The 20,716-nt window shown below is 47.3% G+C and overlaps 1 protein-coding gene across 1 annotated transcript in view; it reads right to left on the minus strand.

The window, feature by feature from the left end:
* The window catches only part of ggcx (gamma-glutamyl carboxylase), a 57,687-nt gene extending 37,242 nt beyond the window's left edge, over positions 1-20,445 (minus strand). Inside the window, exons 1-5 of the mRNA XM_073060687.1 lie at positions 20,248-20,445; positions 16,390-16,573; positions 8,546-8,703; positions 6,261-6,426; positions 4,198-4,276 (exon numbers count right to left, since the gene is read on the minus strand). Of these exons, the coding sequence (XP_072916788.1) occupies positions 4,198-4,276; positions 6,261-6,426; positions 8,546-8,703; positions 16,390-16,573; positions 20,248-20,287 (627 nt within the window). The 5' untranslated portion in view covers positions 20,288-20,445. The remainder of the gene's footprint in view (positions 1-4,197; positions 4,277-6,260; positions 6,427-8,545; positions 8,704-16,389; positions 16,574-20,247) is intronic.
* Between the last annotated feature and the right edge of the window lie 271 nt (positions 20,446-20,716).

Raw genomic sequence — 20,716 nt, forward strand, 5'->3', positions numbered from 1 at the left:
CCAATTTCTCTAACTTGCCAAAATTTCTTCCCCGTCCCCCTTCTCTATTTTTTCCATTCCTCATTCTGACTCCCCCTCTTACGCCTTCTCTTCTCCTCAGCTGCCCATCATCTCACTCCATTGTCCCTCCTCCTTCCCTTTCTCCCATGATCCACCTTCCTCCCCCATCAGACTCCTTTTCTTTCAGCCCTTTACCTTTTTCCACCTATCACCTCCCAACTTTGTACTTTGTCTCTCCTCCCCCCACCCGCCTTCCCCCCCCCCCAACCCGGTTTCACCCACCTGTCACCTTGTACTTCTTCCTCTCCTCCCAACTTATTTTGCCTTTTCCTCCTTTCCTTTCCAGTCCCGAAGAAGGAGCTAAGCCTGGAACATCAACAGCTTATCACTCTCCATAGATGCTGCCTGACCTGCTGAGTTCCTCCAGCATTTTGCGTGTATTAATCGTCTACTTACTTGGACCATTGCATTTCTTTGGCATTACATCACCTTTACCATTTACAAAGGGCTTCTCTTTTAATATTCTTCTAAAACCCACAGCGAATGATTTCAAAGTTCAAAGTAAATTTATTATCAAAGTACATATATGTCACCATATACATTTTCCTGCGGGTATACTCAATAATTATATACTAATAACCACAATAGAATCAATGAAAGACCACACCAACAGGGTGGAAGACCAGTGTGCAAAAGACAACAAACTGTGCAAAACAAAAATAAATAAACAAGCAATGAATATCGAGGACATGAGATGAAGAATCCTTGAACGAGTCCATAGGTTGTGGGAACATCATACTTGTCCACAATGAAATCCAATTGCAATGGTTTAGCCCTCTCAGATCTCTGTACTTTGGCCTTCCACTCTACACTGGTGCCAAACTTCGGATCGTTAACTCTTAACCTTCCATTTTTTGATCCGAATTAGTGACAGATATGGTGGGTGGACGGTTGAGGAGCTAGTATCTTTAAGGTGATCTTTTACGAGAGGCGCTTTCATCAAGTTCCTCTTGGAACTCCATGCAGACAGTATCCGGAGACACATAACTCCAGTGACCCAGGTTCAATCCCCACCATCAGTTCATGTGGAGTTTGCATGTTCTCAATGCGACTGTGTGGCTTTCCCTGGGTGTCTGGCTTCCGCCCACATCCTGAAGGGATTGCAGGCTGGTAGAATAAGTTCACTTGAATGGCAGAACCTGGGGAGAGGTGATGGGATTTTAAGGAGAATAAATCAGTGTAAATGGCTTCCTGATGGTCAGCACAGACTTGGTGGGTTGAATACAGTATCTCTATATAATGCTTTCCAGTTCAATACTCCAGACACCTCTTCAAAAACTTCAACAATATTTGTTACATAAGTCATGGTCCTGTACACTCTAAAGCAGGGGTTCCCAACCCAGACCCTTGCTTAATGGCATTGGTCCATGGCATAAAAAAGGTTGGGAAGCCCTGAGTACTACAACACAGAAACAGGTCCTTCAGCCCATCTAGTCTATGCTGACCCAATCTTCTGCCTTCCCCAGAATATGTTGTGAAATTTACTGTTTTGTGGCAGCAGTACATTGCAATACATAACAAAAAATATAAATTAAAATAAATAAATAAATATTTTTAAATGCTCTGGTTAAGATTTTTTTCTGCTATGCTGTAGGTATTTCACTTTAACAGTTCTGTAACAGCAGTTCTGTTCTGCTTTCAACCTGTTTGGGTTTGAGCTGAGATAAGGGACTTTGTTGTTCAACTTAGGAATGTTGTGTCAGCCGATCAGGATGGTGGAATTGAGAGAGGGTTCGAGAGAACGCTGGTCAGAGAGGTTTCTGCGATGGACACTGGTGGTGGGTCGATGTCCTTTTGGCGGGAACTGGGAGTAAGATGGGAGGGAGTAACTGGGAGGGAAGATGAGTGAGGATGCCATCCCTGTTGCACAAGGTGCTTTGTGCTGATGAATGGCTTCAAGGAGGAAGGACCAATATTCCCATGGGAGAGCCCGTTTGCTCGAGGTGGATTTCGAGCGACATTCGGAAGGCGGTGTGTTCTTTTGTGTAGACCAAGGATCCAGCGCGTGAGTTAAAGACAACTTCAAGATGAGCTCCAACTTATGTTTAATTATGATAGGTCCTTTCTTTCTTTTAGACAATAGGAGCAGAAGTAGACCATTCGGCCCTTCGAGCCTGCACCACCATTTTGAGATCATGGCTGATCAATTACTATCAATACCCAGTTCCTGCCTTGTCCCCATATCCCTTGATTCCCCTATCCATAAGATACCTATCTAGCTCCTTCTTGAAAGCATCCAGAGAATTGGCCTCCACTACCTTCCGAGGCAGTGCATTCCAGACCCCCACAACTCTCTGGGAGAAGAAGTTTTTCCTTAACTCTGTCCTAAATGACCTACCCCTTATTCTCAAACCATGCCCTCTGGTACTGGACTCTCCCAGCATCTGGAACATATTTCCTGCCTCTATCTTGTCCAATCCCTTAATAATCTTATATGTTGCAATCAGATCCCCTCTCAATCTCCTTAATTCCAGCGTGTACAAGCCCAGTCTCTCTAACCTCTCTGCGTAAGACAGTCTGGACATCCCAGGAATTAACCTCGTGAATCTACGCTGCACTTCCTCTACAGCCAGGATGTCCTTCCTTAACCCTGGAGACCAAAACTGTACACAATACTCCAGGTGTGGTCTCACCAGGGCCCTGTACAAATGCAAAAGGATTTCCTTGCTCTTGTACTCAATTCCCTTTGTAATAAAGGCCAACATTCCATTAGCCTTCTTCACTGCCTGCTGCACTTGCTCATTCACCTTCAATGACTGATGAACGAGGACTCCTAGATCTCTTTGTATTTCTCCCTTACCCAACTCTACACCGTTCAGATAATAATCTGCCTTCCTGTTCTTACTGCCGAAGTGGATAACCTCACACTTATTCACATTAAACTTCATCTGCCAAGTATCTGCCCACTCACTCAGCCTATCCAAGTCACCTTGAATTCTCCTAACATCCTCATCACATGTCACACTGCTTAGTATCATCAGCAAATCATTAAATCAAATCATTAGTATCATTATTTTCTTTAATAACTATTTGGTTAAGTTAACATTCTTGAATATGCTTTCTTTATAATTGCAGGCAGTGTACAATCTGTTATTCCTTGCTAACTGGCGATTGCATGGGAGCAGTAAATTACACAGTATTCACACAATCGAAGTTCATGTGGGTGAGATATCCCAACCTCGCGGGTTTGGCGAGGCCAAGGTCCTATCTACCTTAGACATATGGAGTCTGAGAAAGGTGGCTTTCTCACACCCAAGTTCAGAGGCTGTTAGCCGGGTGGGGGGGCTAAGAAGCCTCATCTCCAGAAGCACCCAGTAAAAAGGGGTAGAGATTTTGGAGGTGTCCTGCATGCTGGGGAGGCTAGTGCCCATGATGGAGTTGGCTGAATTTACAACTCTTGCAGATTTTTCCAATCCTGGGCAGTGGCCCCTCCGTACCAGACAGTTAGAATGCTCTCCGCAGTACACCTGTACCCACCTACCTAGACCCAGACCATATCCCTCCAAGGATCTCCCATCCATCTACCTATTCAAACTTCTCTAAACGTTATAATTGAACCCACATCCACTGGCAGCTTGTACCACATCCCACCACCCTCTGAGTAGAAAGCCCCCACTCACGTTCCACTTAAATATTTCACCTTTCACCCTAAACCTACGACCTCTAGTTCTAGTCTCACCCACACTGAGGTGAAAAAGCCTGCTTGCATTTTCCTGATCTATCCCCCCCTCATAATGTTGTATTTCACTATAAATATCAGCTTTATGCAGAGAAATGTGTCATTTGCGTTAAATCAAGACGGTGAGGATTCTGCAGGGCAGCCCACAGATGTCACTATGGTTCCAGTGCCAACATAGTATGTTCACAACTCATTATCCCTCACCATATACACAAGGTCCCTCCTCATTCTCCTACACTCCAGGGAATGAAACCCTAACCTATTCAACCTTTCCCTATAACTCAAGTCCTGGTAAATTTTCACCGCACTCTTTCCTGCAGGTAGTCGACCAGAACTCCAATACTTTCACGGTGAATCTGTTGAGCATTTCTTAGATGGCAAAGGTACTCTGTTCTTAAATCACGGGCTCTAATAATTTCCTGAGAGTAGGCATCAGGCTATGAACATGCAGCACAAACCTGGATCCTCAGCAGAGTGTAGTTCCACAGAGGGACCTGAGCATTCCTCTTCCTGGGGTTCCGTAAGCCATCGATAGACCTAATAAATGTTTCAGAAAGTGTGAGAGTTACCAAAGGCTGAAAGACATGCATTTCTTCTTTTTTTTTTGAGAGATACAGCACAGTAACAGGCCCATCCAGACCAACTAGCCTTCACTCCCCAATTCTACCTATTTTACCAATGAACCTACCCACCCATTTGCCCTTTCAGTGTGGGAGGTAACCAGAGCACTAGGAGGAATCCCACGCAGTCACAGAGAGAATGTACAGAGCCCCTTGCAGATAGCGGTGAGAAGTAAACTCAGGCTCCTTGTGCTGTAGGGGTGTTAAACTAACTGCTATGCTGCTGTGCTTATTCAAACTTCCACCCTACAAACCCCTCGGAGGCGATGTGGACCTTCAGTAGGAGCCGCAGCAGCCAATTTGCACACGGCGAAGGGCAACATGATAATGAGTCAAGCATCTGTTTCCACGGAAACGAGGAAGGAGAAAATAATGGACGAGATCCAAGCACAGCTCCTATGCTCTTCTTTACCATGGGTTGTCTACCCGAGGGAAGAGTCAGGCCCTTCGCTGGTGATGTTTCTGAAGCACATCTCCTCCAATCTCGCACTGGCTTATCGGCTCGGGTGCCCGTGCTCAGCTTCCCTGGATTCAGATGGTGGTAGAACTGTTGATATAAATTGGGTCTGAGGTGATAGGGGTCAGATGGCCTAGAGGAAGGAGCCACTGGGCTGTGCGCGACCAACAGCGAGGGAAAGGGGCCTCTGGACACCAGCAGTGTGGGGGGGGGGGGGGGGGGGGGGAGAGAGGCATTTGGGCACTGCACTCCACAGCCAGAGGAAGGAGCCAATGGACACCAGAGATGGGAAGGAGCCACTAGGTGGTATGGCCCACCACTGCACAGAGCAGAATGTCCCAAAGTCCAAACCAGTCCTTACAAGTGGAGTTAATCTCCACCTATGGAATTACTGGCATTATAGACAATAGGTGCAGGAGTAGGCCATTCAGCCCTTCAAGCCAGCACCGCCATTCAATGTGATCATGGCTGATCATCCACAATCAGTACTCCGTTCCTGCCTTCTCCCCATAACCCTTGACTCCGCTATCTTTAAGAGCTCTATCTAACTCTTTCTTGAAAGCTTCCAGAGAATTGGCCTCCACTGCCTTCTGAGGCAGAGCATTCCACAGATCCACAACTCTCTGGGTGAAAAAGTTTTTCCTCAACTCCGTTCTAAATGGCCTACCCCTTATTCTTAAACTGTGGCCTCTAGTTCTGGACTCCCCCCACCATCGGGAACATGTTTCCTGCCTCTAGCGTGTCCAATCCCTTAATAATCTTATATGTTTCAATCAGATCCCCTCTCATCCTTCTAAATTCCAGTGTATACAAGCCCAGTCGCTCCAACCTTTCAACATATGACAGTCCCGCCATTCCGGGAATTGACCTCGTGAACCTACGCTGCACTCCCTCAATAGCAAGAATGTCCTTCCTCAAATTTGGTGACCAAAACTGAACACAATTCTCCAGGTGTGGTCTCACCAGGGCCCTGTACAACTGCAGAAGGACCTCTTTATTCCTATACTCAACTCCCCTTGTTATGAAGGCCAACATGACATTAGCTTTCTTCACTGCCTGCTATTATAACTACTCTCAAATAATTGATCTAATTGATCTAGAAAGAGTAATGCCCTATTGGAAAGAGTGTTAAGGCAATGACCAAAAATTCATTTACTGTCATTAGAGTCAGGCTCTGCCTTTCGTCCACGGTTCTCTCCTCCACTCCACGATCTCAGCCACCAAAAACATTTTTGATTCCTATGTCTCCTCCATTCTCATGAAATATCACTGACCAAAAAAAAAATCTCTCTGCACAGAGGCTGATTGACCTGCTGATCATTTCCAGGCAGTTTGGACATCCCGTGTCCCGTTTTTATTTCAGGTTTTTAAATAGCCACAGGTTTTTTTGTTTTTTTTTTGTCCTTTTTGACCACTGTATTTGCCAAGACTGCAAACTTCTTACCAATATCTATTGGCGTCCATCAATGTGAGCTGGAAGCCAATGAGTCCGTAGAGGTACGAGTGATTATTCCACGCTGTTTTGTCCAGGAAGAAGTTATACCAGTACGGGATAAGGAACATCAGGCAGGAGAGTCTATAGAAACATCCGAGCATGATCCCAATGGCACCTATCCAGAAGCAAGTCAAAGAGTAAAACTTAATTCTCAAAATAACTTCAACACAACCTTTTATTTGGAACTGCAATGAAGCAGCAGAGAATTGGAGCACAATGGTATCCTGAAAACTACAATGGATGACATGATCTGTTCGCAGTAACAAATGTCAGCCAGGGCAGCAAAGAGCTCCCCGTCGTCTGTGAGATCTTCGAGTTAACAAACTAGGTGCTTCTAACCTTCGGAAAATGTAAGTGGCAAGTGGTATCAGGATTTTATTTTAACCATGTCAACGTTGCATGATAAAGCAATTCTGTTGTTATCCAAGTGAAAGACTGCAGTGTTGGGAAATGGAACTCTTCGTGCCAGCATTCAAACATTGCCAGGATAGTGCATGGGTGAACACACAAACTTTGCACAGACCCCGCAGAATTCAGCCTGGGTCACCGGCGATACACAGTGGTTATGATAGGGTATACAAGGAGGTCTTCCCTGATACCAGATAGTTCAAGGACCATGGAGCATAGAATCAAAGTGCTTATGAGAAGATGGAAAGGTAAAGCTTTTTAAATAAAAAGTCTCAGGCACACATACTTGTTAATGTGTCTTAAGTCTTTTGCAGAGTATTTTATTTATCCATGTACAGCAGAAAGCTAAACACGAGGAAATCTGCAGATGCTGGAAATTCAAGTAACACACACAAAATGCTGGTGGGACACAGCAGGCCAGGCAGCATCTACAGGGAGAAGTGCTGTCGACGTTTCGGGCCGAGACCCTTCGAAGGTGTGTTGTCAGCAGAAAGTGAATTTATAAATCTGGTGGGAGCAAAGGATGTTGGGGATGGTGAGGGTGGAGCGCCGCAGGAGGGGTGTGGGACGGGTGGCAGAGGAGTGCCAGGGGCAGGGGGTGGCAGGGGTCCAGACACACCCAGCCTTGAGACACCAAGGTGTTGATTCCACACAATTGGTTTGTTGATCATTAGAGAAAGTCTCTTTGGTGCTTCCTGCTCCCTCTCAGCCCACAACAGAAACCCATTTCAGAGACAGGCTTTTATAATCACTCACATGTCATGAAATTTTGTTTTTATTTGTGGCAGCAGTACAGTGCATTTCATAAAATTACTACAGTGCTGTGCAAAAGTCCTAGGCTCCCTAACTAAATAGATATGTGCCTAAGATTTTAGCACAATGCTGTATAAATTTTGAAAAGTACTGGAAGGAGCGATAATCTGTGACTCACTGTCTGTATGGATGGCGTACAATCAATAAGGGCCCTCACGAGAGAATGAGGTGGGGATACATGGTAGATTATTTGCAGACTGCTGAGTAAGGGTACTCGCTGTTGGTGGAGGCCCTAGGCCTGTACTCACTGGAGTTTTAGAAGAATGGTGGGGGGGGGGGGGGGGGGGGGAACCTCATTGAAACCTACTGATTTTGAAGGGACATGGACAGGATGTTTCCAATAATGGACAGGATGTTTCCAATAATGGACAGGATGTTTCCAATAATGGGAGAGTTTAGGACCAGAGGGCACAGCCTCAGGATACAAGGATATTCCTTTTGAACAGAGGTGAAGAGGAATTTCTTTAGCCAGAGGGTGGTGAATCTGTGGAATTCATTGCCACAAACAGCTGTGGAAGCCAAGACGTTGGGTACATTTAAGCAGAGATTAATAGGTTCTTGATTGGAAAATCAGTCAGCCATAAAACCATTAGACTTAGGCTACTTGGCCCATCAAGTCTGCTTCACCATTTGATAATGGCTGATAATTCTTTCCCCCTCTTCAACCCCATTCCCTGGCCTTCTCTCTGTAGCCTTTGATGCAGTGTCCAAGACGTAGGATCAGAATTAGGCCAAATGGCCCACTGACTATGCTCCACCCTTCTACGATGGCTGATTTACTATCCCTCTCAACCCCATTCTCCTGCCTTCTCCCCGCAACCTTTGACACCCCTACTAATCTAGAACCTATCAACCGCCATTTTAAATACACTCAATGACTCAGCCTCACGATCGAATGGTGGAGCAGACCCAATGGCCTAATTCTGTCTCATGGTCTTAGGATTCTGTACAAAAAACCACAGACAACAATTTCTTTGGGGTCCCAAGACTTGGACCAAAGCTCCGAGACTCACCTAACCACATGGTGACAAAGACCACATACATCCAGTCCAAAGGAAGCGGCTTCAGGAAGTTGAACAGAGGGAAACGGCAGACCACCAGCTCGTCAAAGTACTTGTGATCCAGCGAACTCAAGCCCCGCTCTTGCGGGATGTCAAGGCTCATCAGCAACCCCTGCGGAGGAAAGGAGAGAAAAGCTCGGTTCTCCAACAGCCTTCACAGAACCCCAACTTGTTTCAGCTGAGTCGCCCTTTCCTGAGTGGCTCCCCCCAGACATCAGGACGGCCGAAGGACACGGAGGAAGCACCAACACAAGCTGCATCTTAGCTGATCAGCACCTTGACCTCGTAATCTACCTCATCGTGATCTCTCCTTGATCATTTACCTACACTGCATCTTCTCTGTAATTGTGCCACCTCAAGGCTGATTGATACTTGTGCGTACGGGCTACGCTGCAGCCCACGCCCTAGCCCTGATTTTCACTGCTGCGTCGCTCTACGCCGTAGCGAGCATGCGTCGGTGTGTGCCAAAACGCTAGTTGGCGGTGGGGTTTCTGTGCCACTGTGTTGAGTTTCTTCATGGGAGACACGGACGAGGAAATGCATTTCAAACATTTTCGCATGTCGGCAGGCAGATTAGACGATTTGGTTCATCTATTCTGCGTCGGCGTACAGACACGGCGGAGAAGAAGCAACTGGAAATGCGTAGGAGGAAATGCGCCGCTACCAAGCGGACCAATCACAGTTGTTGCGGTCTGCGTTGCCACGACGCGCGAGTTACTTTTTTGGGGGAGGCGCACGTCACCCTACGGCGTAGGGTACGCGGGTACCTACAGCGTAGATGTGTCGCACAAGTATAAATCAGCCTTTATTCCGCATTGTTACTGTTTTACCTCAATGCACTGCGAATGATTTCATCTGCATGGACAGTAAGCAAGACAAGCTTTTCACCATATCTTGGTATATGTGATAGTAATAAACCGGAGTACCGTACATATCCAGGACTTCAAGGAGTGATGCCTCAGAAAGGCAGTGCTCATCACCGAGGACCCCCATCACCCAGGACATGCTCTCTTCTCATCGTTACCATCAGGGAGGAGCTACAGGAGCCTGAAGACACACACTCAGCCATTCAAGGACAGCTTCTTCCCCTCTGCCATCCGATTTCTAAATGGACATTAAACCCATGGACTCCACCTCACTTTTTTAAAAGTTATTTCTGTTCTTGCACTATCCTTAATTTAAATATTTAATATACATATATACTTGCTGTGATTGGAAGAATGGGTAAAGAAGTAACAGACGGAATGTAGTGTAGGGAAGTGTACAGTCACGCACTCTGCTTCCTCCAACCCCGACAGCAACCTCTGATTAATTTAAACATTTCAGCTCTGAGGTGTTAATGAGGGTAAGAAAGTCATGACAATTTCATGGCCCCTCTCCAGAGGACGGGGAACCTTCCATGGAAGCAGGGAACGGGGGCGATGGCAACATGCAGTTAGTCATCATCACAGTTGGTAACATAGTCAAGAACAGGTTTATCCCTCTCCAACTGAACAATGGAGCCAAGTCAACATTTTAACCAGCTCAAACAGAATTCACATAAACAGGTCATTAAAAGCAGAATGGAAAATGTAACACAAAAGGCGGGTACCAGCTGAGTGCTTTAGCTAAGATCTGAAGAATTTTGACCTGTCAGCTGCATTTAATTACACCCTCAAGACAATGAACAAGGCTTTGGTTTCCTAAGGACGTCTGGGAAGGGCCGGGACTGGAAAGAACTAATCTATCAAGTGGGTGTTTTATTGGAACGGGTTATAAAATGTTCGAATAAGGGCAGGATGGTAGCGTAGCAGTTGGCACAGTACTTTACACCTCCACCTCCAAAAAAACACACACAAGAAATCCTCCAGACACTGGAAACCCAAAGCAGGTCCTGAAGAAGTCTCGGCCCGAAACGTCAACCATTTATTCAGTTCCGTAGATGCTGCCGGACCTGCTGAGCTCCTCCTCCATTTCATGTGTGTTGATCAGGGTTCAATTCCTGTTGCTGTGCGCAAGAAGATTTTGTATTCTCCCTGTCACCATAGGCTCTAATCTCCTCCCACAATTCCAAAGACATACGAATTAAGGTTAGTAAATTATGGGCATGTTATGCTGGCGTAAGTATTTTGCGTCAGTCTTCACTAGCAGTATACCAGAAATTTGAGTGTGTCAGGAAGCAGAAGTGAGTGTAGTCACTTTTACTAAGGAGAAAGTGTTTGGAAGTTGAAAGGTCTGAAGGAAGATGGACTACACCCCAGGGTTCTGTAAGAAATAGCTGAGGAGAATATGGAAACATTAGAAATGATCTTTCAAGAATCACTAGATTCGGAATGGTTCCAGAGGACTGGAAAAATGCAAATAATTCTCCACTCTTTAATAAGGGAGGGAGCTAGAAGAAAGTAAATTATAGGCCAGTTAACCTCACCTCTGCGGTTGGGAAGATGTTGGAGTTGATTGTTAAATATGGGGTTTTAAGGTGCTTGTAGGTGCATGATAAAATAGGCCAAAGTCAGCATGGTTTCCTCAAAGGAATTCTTTGAGAAAATAACAGGCATGATAAACAAAGCAGAATTGGTGGATGTTGTGTAGTTAAGATTTTCAGAAGGCCTTTGACAAGGTGCTGCACATGAGGCTGCTTAACAAGGTAATAACCCATGGTATTACAGGAGAGATACCTGCACGGATAGAAGATTGGCTGACTGGCAGGATGCAAAGAGTGGGAATAAAGGGAGCCTTTTCTGGTTGGCTGCCAGTGACTAGTGGTGTTCCACAGAGGACAGTGTTGGAACTGCTGTTTTTCACATTGTACGCCAATGACTTGGACGAAGGAATTAATGGCTTTGTGGCTAAATTACAAAGTTCAAAGTAAAATTTATTATCAGAGTACATACATGTCACCGCATACAATCCTGAGATTCTTTTTTCTGCAGGCATACTTATTTTGCAGATGACACAAAGACAGGTGGAGAGGCAGGGTAGTGTTGAGGAAGTGGGGAGTCTGCAGAAGATTGGAAGAATGGGAAAAGTAGTAACAGCTGGAATATACTGTAGGGAAGTGTATAGTCATGCACTCTGATAGAAAGAATCAAGTGTAGACTATTTTCTAAATGGAAAGAAAATTCAAAAATCCGAGATGCAAAGGGACTTGGGAGTCCTTATGCAGGATTCCCAAAAGGTTAATTTGTAGGTTGAATCTGTGGTGAGGAAGGCAAATACAATGTTAGCATTCATTTCAAGAGGACTAGAATACAAAAGCAAGGATGTAATGCATTGGTTAAACTGCACTTGGGGTTGAGAGGGATAATAAATCAACCATAATGGAATGGTGAAGCAGAACTGATGGGCCGAATGGCCTAATTCTGCTCCCATGTCTATGGTCTAAAAGACAACAAACTATGCAAATAAAAATTAAATAAATGCCATAACATAAGTAGTACAGGCCTTGAAAGTAAGTCCATAGTTTGTGGAATCAGTTCAGAATTGAGGTGAGTGAAGTTATCCACAGTGGTTCAGGAGCCTGATGATTGTAGGGTAATAACTGTTCCTGAACCTGGTGGTGTGAGACCTGATGGTTGAGGGGTAATAACTGTTCCTGAACCTTGTGGTGTGGGTCCTGATGGTTGAGGGTAATAACTGTTCCTGAACCTGGTGGTGTGAGACCTGATGGTTGAGGGGTAATAACTGTTCCTGAACCTGGTGGTGTGGGACCTGATGGTTGAGGGTAATAACTGTTCCTGAACCTTGTGGTGTGGGTCCTGATGGTTGAGGGTAATAACTGTTCCTGAACCTGGTGGTGTGGGACCTGATGGTTGAGGGTAATAACTGTTCCTGAACCTGGTGGTGTGGGACCTGATGGTTGAGGGTAATAACTGTTCCTGAACCTGGTGGTGTGAGACCTGATGGTTGAGGGGTAATAACTGTTCCTGAACCTGGTGGTGTGAGACCTGATGGTTGAGGGGTAATAACTGTTCCTGAACCTGGTGGTGTGGGACCTGATGGTTGAGGGGTAATAACTGTTCCTGAACCTGGTGGTGTGAGACCTGATGGTTGAGGGGTAATAACTGTTCCTGAACCTGGTGGTGTGGGACCTGATGGTTGAGGGTAATAACTGTTCATGAACCTGGTGGTGTGGGACCTGATGGTTGAGGGGTAATAACTGTTCCTGAACCTGGTGGTGTGAGACCTGATGGTTGAGGGGTAATAACTGTTCCTGAACCTGGTGGTGTGAGACCTGATGGTTGAGGGGTAATAACTGTTCCTGAACCTGGTGGTGTGGGACCTGATGGTTGAGGGTAATAACTGTTCATGAACCTGGTGGTGTGGGACCTGATGGTTGAGGGGTAATAACTGTTCCTGAACCTGGTGGTGTGAGACCTGATGGTTGAGTGGTAATAACTGTTCCTGAACCTGGTGGTGTGGGACCTGATGGTTGAGGGTAATAACTGTTCCTGAACCTGGTGGTGTGGGACCTGATGGTTGAGGGTAATAACTGTTCCTGAACCTGGTGGTGTGAGACCTGATGGTTGAGGGGTAATAACTGTTCCTGAACCTGGTGGTGTGGGACCTGATGGTTGAGGGGGTAATAACTGTTCCTGAACCTGGTGGTGTGAGACCTGATGGTTGAGGGGTAATAACTGTTCCTGAACCTGGAGGTGAGGGACCTGATGGGTTGAGGGGGTAATAACTGTTCCTGAACCTGGTGGGGTGAGACCTGATATTTGAGGGGCAATAACTGTTTCTGAACCTGGAGGTGTGGGACCTGATAGTTGAGGGGTAATAACTGCTCCTGAACCTGGAGGTGTGGGACCTGATGGTTGAGGGGCAATAACTGTTCCTGAACCTGGTGGTGTGGGACCTGATGGTTGAGGGTAATAACTGTTCCTGAACCTGGTGGTGTGGGGACCTGATGGTTGAGGGGTAATAACTGTCCCTGAACCTGGTGGTGTGGGACCTGATGGTTGAGGGGTAATAACTGTTCCTGAACCTGGTGGTGTGGAACCTGATGGTTGAGGGGGTAATAACTGTTCTTGAACCTGGTAGTGTGGGACCTGATGGTTGAGGGTAATAACTATTCCTGAACCTGGTGGTGTGAGAACCTGATGGTTGAGGGGTAATAACTGTTCCTGAACCTGGAGGTGAGGGACCTGATGGTTGAGGGGTAATAACTGTTCCTGAACCTGGTGGGGTGAGACCTGATGGTTGAGGGGCAATGACTGTTCCTGAACCTGGAGGTGTGGGGACCTGATAGTTGAGGGGTAATAACTGCTCCTGAACCTGGAGGTGTGGGACCTGATGGTTGAGGGGCAATAACTGTTCCTGAACCTGGTGGTGTGGGACCTGATGGTTGAGGGGTGATAACTGTTCCTGAACCTGGAGGTGTGGGACCTGATGGCTGAGGGGCAATAACTGCTCCTGAACCTGGAGGTGAGGGACCTGATGGTTGAGGGGTAATAACTGCTCCTGAACCTGGTGGTGTGAGACCTGATGGTTGAGGGGCAATAACTGTTCCTGAACCTGGAGGTGTGGGACCTGATGGCTGAGGGGCAATAACTGCTCCTGAACCTGGAGGTGAGGGACCTGATGGTTGAGGGGCAATAACTGCTCCTGAACCTGGAGGTGTGGGACCTGTACTTCCTTCCTCTGATCAGCCGTATGGGGTAGGACATAAAGCAAGTTTATCTAATAGTGAGGGAGCTATGATTTCAGCTTTGAGCACCTGTGCTCGATATGCAACAAGAATTGGGATTTCCTGGTGGCCACCCATTTCAATTCTACTCGCCATCCCTATTCTGACATGTCAGTCCATGGCCTCCTCCACTGCCAAGATGAGGCCACGCTCAGGTTGGAGGAGTAACACCTTACATTCCGTCCGGGTAGCCTCCGATCTGAATGCATGACCATTGTTTTCTCAAACTTCAGATAATTGCTCTCCATCCTCTCCTTCACCATTCCTCATCCTTGTTTCCCCCCTCACACCTTCTCTTTACCTACCCATCACCTCCCTGTGGTGCTCCTCCCCCTTCCTTTCTTCCATGGTCTTCTGTCCCCTCCTATCAGATTCCCCCTTCCTCCAGCCTTTTATCTCTTTCACCAATCAGCTTCCCAGCTCTTTACTTCACTCCCCCCCCCCCCCCCCCCTGGTTTCACCTATCACCTGCCACCTTGCACTTCTTCCTCCCTTCCTCCCACCTTCCTATTCGGGTGTCCTTCCCCCTTCCTTTAAAGTCCTGATGAAATGTCGACTGTTGACAGATTTCCACAGACGCTGGCCGGCCTGCTGAGATACTCCAGCATTTTGTGTGTGATGCCTTGGATTTCCAGCATCTGCAGACTTCCTCGTGATTTGAGTTATAATTTGCTTTACTATCTCAAATCAAGATGGGATACCGGACAAGGGACCTGGTCACTTGCCAGCAGTCCTCCGTTGGAAAATGTGCGCACGTGGTGTTAACTAAAGGTAGAAAGGGGCCCAGCTATTCTGCTTCCTACCCCAACTCCAACCTTCCCTGATGGGACAGAGGGGCGATACACAATTGCCTGGGTTCACAAAGATCGGCAGGGGACAGCCAGCATTGCCAGAACTACAAGTGACGACCTTTGCAACTCTGCTCAGCAAGATGTGTAAACATCCTCTTGCAGAGTTCGGCTTCACTCTCCCCTGTTCAGGGGGTTAAGGCCAGGTTCTTCAGCTCAGTTACACCGCCACTGAGGTATCTACAAATCACAAATAATGGCCAAATGTCCGGTCTCTGGCCTCGGTCAGTGAGTTGGAGAAAGGTTAGATACTATTGCTGACACTGGTTAATCATTACCAAATCGTGGCTCGGACTTAGTTGGGTTTTTTTTGTAATCAGTAGGGATGGTTTTGAGGACGGAGAGGGGAATTAGGGTTTAGAGACAGCGGTGCAGGGAATGAGAAATCAGCTTAGGGTTCAGGCTCAGGGATGTGTAGAGGTTAGAGGTAAGGTTCAACCTCCAGCGTTCTGGCCGGGTTACAAAGGACATCTGGAGTCCAGACTCGACAGCCAGCAATATGGACGAAGGACGTCTGGAGTTTACACGTCTGCTCTGCGCTCAAAGACCAATGACTTGGATGTGTGACAAAAGACGTCTGTGGATGTCGGGCTATCCCCGGATCAGAAGTCCATGTGAACGGGGGGGGGGGGGCACAGGGGCCAGATAGTCAGGAAAAAAGCAGGGTTCCACCATCGGCTAGTCCAGGGATCAATGCCGAAGATTGAAGCCCAATAGCTGAAGCCTGGAGACTGGAGTGGGAGGACTGTGTGTGCACGTGGGCATGGTATGTTGATCTTTGATTAGATGTTGTGGAGAGTTGGGAGGAAATGATCGTAAAGGCTGGTGGGATGTAGATCTTGGCTGAGAGTCACAGAACAAGAAGAGGAGGTACCACATAATCCCGGTGGAAGGAATTTTGATTTTGAAAGAATGCAGTGAAGGTTACAAACACTAAAGGCAGTACATGACGCTGTGTTTGGACGTGGTTTACAGGAACTGTTGGTCGAAGCTCTACATAACATAGCCCTGCCGGAAAATTGGCTTAGATGTTGATTAGCAAGGGTGTCAAAGGTTACAGGAGAATGGAGTTGAGAGGGTTAATAAATCAACCATGATCGAATGGTGGAGCAGGCTCGATGGACCGAATGGCCCAATCCTGCTCTCATGTCCTATGGTTCTCTAGTCTTTGGAGAGGACTCAGGAGACAATCTCCAGACATAGTAGGACATCACTATCGAGTTCCAGCCTTCACTACAACAATAAACTCTTCATCAGGAAGAGACTGAAGTCCATACTCACCAAAGAGAAGCCTGAAGACCCCCAAGGACGCTGGGTCAGTGGGTCGATTTAACAAACAAACAAATCGATGCCAACTTCGGAAATCTGACAACTCAAACCCAAAGATCCTCTTCATTCTGCTGTCTCCCTCCTGCGTTGCCGCCTCCTTCGCTTCCCTCCTCCTTCTGGCACGTTGAGGTTCATCTGCAGCGGTGAATCGTAAACCAGCTTTTACCCTCAACGTTAATCAAGTGAGAACTGAATTGTAAAAACGGCGAAAACTTTACAATGTGGGCCACTATGTCCACGATAGTGGAAAGAAGTGTCACCGAACCTAATCTCACCATCTTGGAGTGAACGGAGGGCAGTATAGCACAGGAACAGGCCCTCTGGCTCTCCCTAATAAGGCCATGGGTTTCCATATGCTCCTATATCCTGCCCCTAAGAACTCTCTCCAGCGATTTTCCTGCAACTGACACGAGACTCACCAGTCTATAGTTCACAGGATTTTCCCTTGTTCCCTTCTTAAATAAAGGTACATTAGCCACTTGCCTGTCCTCCGAGACATTGCCTGTGCCTACAGAAGATGCAAATATGCTGGTCAAGGCCCAAGCAATCTCGTCTCTTGCCTCCTTCAACAATCTGGGGCAAATCCCATTGGGCCCTGGGGACTTATCCACCTTAATACTCACGAAGAGGCCCAACACTTCTTCCTCTTTGACCTCTAAATGTCCTAATATATTGATAGACTCAGCACTGATCTCCTCATCCTCCAAATCCTTTTCCTGAGTATAAGACCATAAGATATAGGAGCAGAAGTAGGCCATTCAGCCCATCGTGTCTGCTTCGCCATTCAATCATGGGCTGATCCACTTCATCCAGTAATCCCCACTCCCCTGCTTTCACCCCATACCCTTTGATGCCCTGGCTAATCAAGAACCTATCTCTGCCTTAAATACACCCAATGACTTGGCCTCCACAGCCACTTGTGGCAACAAATTCCACAGATTTACCACCCTCTGTCTAAAGTAATTTCTCCGCATCTCAGTTCTAAAAGGAGGTCCTGAAGTTGTGCCCTCTTGTCCTAGAATCCCCTACCATGGGAAATAACTTTGCCATCTAATCTGTTCAGGCCTTTTAACATTTGGAATGTTTCTATGAGATCCCCCCTCATTCTCCTGAACTCCAGGGAATACAGCCCAAGAGCTACGGCATTCTTCATACAGTAACCCTCTCATTCCTGGAATCATTCTTGTGAATCTTCTCTGAACCCTCTCCAATGTCAGTATATCCTTTCTTAAATAAGGAGCCCAAAACTGCACACAATACTCCAAATGTGGTCTCACGAGTGCCTTATAGAGCCTCAACATCACATCCCTGCCCTTATACTCTATACCTCTAGAAATGAATGCCAACATTGCATTCACCTTCACAACCGACTCAACCTGCAGGTTAACCTTTAGGGTATCTTGCACAAGGATTCTCAAGTCCCTTTGCATCTCTGCATTTTGAATTCTCTCCCCATCTAAATAATAGTCTGCCTGTTTATTTCTTTCACCAAAGTGCATGACTATACACTTTCCAACATTGTATTTCATTTGCCACTTCTTTGCCTATTCCCCTAAACTATCTAAGTCTCCCTGCGGGCTCTGCTTCCTCAACACTATCCACTCCTCCACCTATCTTTGTATCATTGGCAAACTTAGGCACACATTCACAAGTCCAAATCATTGACATACATTGTAAAAAGCAGCGGTCCCAACACCAACCCCTGTGGAACTCCACTGGTAACTGGCAGCCAGCCAGAATAGGATCCCTTTATTCCCACTCTCTGTTTTCTGCCAACCAGCCAATGCTCCACCCATGCTAGTAACTTCCCTGTAATTCCACGGGCTCTTATCTTGTTAAGCAGCCTCATATGCAGAATATTTACAAAACTGCTATACCCTGTATGGGTGGTGGATGGTGCACAAGATAGTTATTTTATTCTTATTAGAGATACAGCACGGAATAGGCCTTTCCAACCCCAGCAGCTCCCAATATACCCCTAGCCTAATCACTGGGCAATCTACAATGACCAATTAACCTACCCGGTACGTCTTTGGACTGTGGGAGGTAACCGGAGCACCCGGAGGAAGCTCACGCGGTCACAGGGAGAATGCAAAAACTCCTTACAGACTCCTACAGACAGCAGGCAGGCAATCTCTGAAGAGCATTGATATTCACAGGAGTCACCCGTCCTGTAAAGACACTGCCCAGAAGGAGGCAATGGCAAACCACTTCTTATTGCCACAAGACAGTGTGATGGCCCACAACATAGAGCACGGCACATGATGGTGAAGATACCCTATAACATCTAAATCCAAAGTGTCGGAGCAGTGGTCCAATAATCTGGGAAACCTGCCCATCTTGTACCGAGGTCTGATGCAAGTCGGATGAATGGAATTTTACTGGGGAACAAATATGCCTTTGCATTAATCATTACCCTTTGCTAACTGCCAGTGCATCTGTTTCCAATTTGACCCTTTACTTGGGTCTTGCGGTCTTTTGTCCTGTGCACAGGAACTGTGAGATACACGTACAACGAAAAATCCGCTGGGGGAGCATCACAAGCACATAGATACCAACAGATGATAAATTAAACATCAAATTATACCCTCCTGCCCAAAAAAAATACTGTGCAAAAGCACAACCATAGTGCAAAGAAAAATAAAGGCACCTTCAAAGACAATTTTAACCAGCACACCATGTGGGACCTTAGCAAACTCCTTACCAAAACACATGTAGACACCACCCTCATTATAGACACAACAGATTCTGCAGAGCCTGAAACATCAACTGCTTATTCCCCTCCACAGATGCTGCCTTACCCGCTGAGTACCTCTAGCATGCTGTGTGCCATACTCATCGGCCCACTAAAAAAAAACCAAGTTAGAATGAATTGCAACTTTCTAGTGGAGAGAAAAAGTCCTCCGGAATGAAAAGGAATGTGCCAGAATTTTCGGACAAAGCTTCATCGTGCGTTCTATTGGAGACAGGACAGGAGACACGAGAGACTGAGGGTACTGGAATCTGGGGCAACTAGCAAGAGCTTGAATGGTCTCAGCAGGTCAGGCAACAGTCAAGGAGGGGAATGGACAGTCGAAATTTCTGGGCAGGACCCTTTGTCTGGACTGGAAGCTTGGAGGGAAGTTGTCCCGGATAGAGGTGGGGGTGGGGAAGAGAGGAAGAGGAAGGGAGACATCCTGGATGGAGGGAAGTGGGGGAGACATCCCAGATGGAGGGAGTTGGGGGAGGGGGAGGGAGGGAGTTGGGGGAGGGGGAGGGAGACGTCCCAGACAGAGGGAGTTGGGGGAGGAGGAGGAGGGAGGGAGACGTCCTGGACGGAGAGAAGTCAGGCACGGAGATGTCCCAGGCAGAGAGAGGTGGGGAAGGGGGAGGGAGGGAGAGGTCCCAGACAGACCGCGTTGAGTGAGGGAGACTCCCAGAGAGGGGTAGAGATGGGGAGGTGGAGGGGGCAGAGCGGGGGGGGGGGAGAGATGAAGTGAGGGAAACATTTCGTACAGAGGGAGGTGGGGAGATGTCCTAAATGAAGAACGTAGTGTGAATACTGGAGGGGGAGATGCTCATTTTCAATTGTAGACGGGAGGGGATGAAACAAGAGATACAAAACTCGCATGGCAATAATTTCCGGGACGGGGGCGTTGTACGTAAACAGAAAACTGAGTCGTTGGGAACGAGACCCAGCAATGAAATTGTAACGCTAATTGCTAATAATTTCTGGGGATGCTCTCGGGTCGTAGGATTTGCGGACGTGGACTCTCCTTGTCCACCCTGGACTAGACGAAAGCGCGTCCCGGCCTCCCTCCGGCACTCACCGAGGACGGGTGTCGAGGCGTCCCCATCTTTCCGCCGCATCTCCGGCTCGACTCGGCCCGCTACCGCCTCCCGCTCACGTACTCAACACCAGGGCAGGGAGGGCTCGGTCCAGCCGCAGCGTGGGATCCCCGCCGCTGTCGTCAAACGCACAGCGCTTGGGCTCAGTTGAGATTGGTCGCCCCCGCTGGGGGCAGGAGATCTGGCGCTGGGAAAGCTCCATTACAGCCCAGCCTACAAGGCGGTGCTTAGTGCTGAGTCCAATACCCGGCGCTGTTTCATTCCAGGAGCAATACAAGGCGGCATTTATACTCAGTGCCGCTTCATTAGGTACAGGAGTGGGGCCCCGTGTGGACTTCCGCTGCCGCTGTAGCCCATCCACGTCAACTTTCAATGTGTTCTGCGTTCGGAGAAGATCTGCACTCCACTGTTGTAACGTGTGGTTATTTGAGTTACTGTCAGCTTGAACCA

Source organism: Hemitrygon akajei, chromosome 1 (assembly GCF_048418815.1).
Source record: "Hemitrygon akajei chromosome 1, sHemAka1.3, whole genome shotgun sequence".
In the NCBI taxonomy this organism is placed as follows: domain Eukaryota; kingdom Metazoa; phylum Chordata; class Chondrichthyes; order Myliobatiformes; family Dasyatidae; genus Hemitrygon; species Hemitrygon akajei.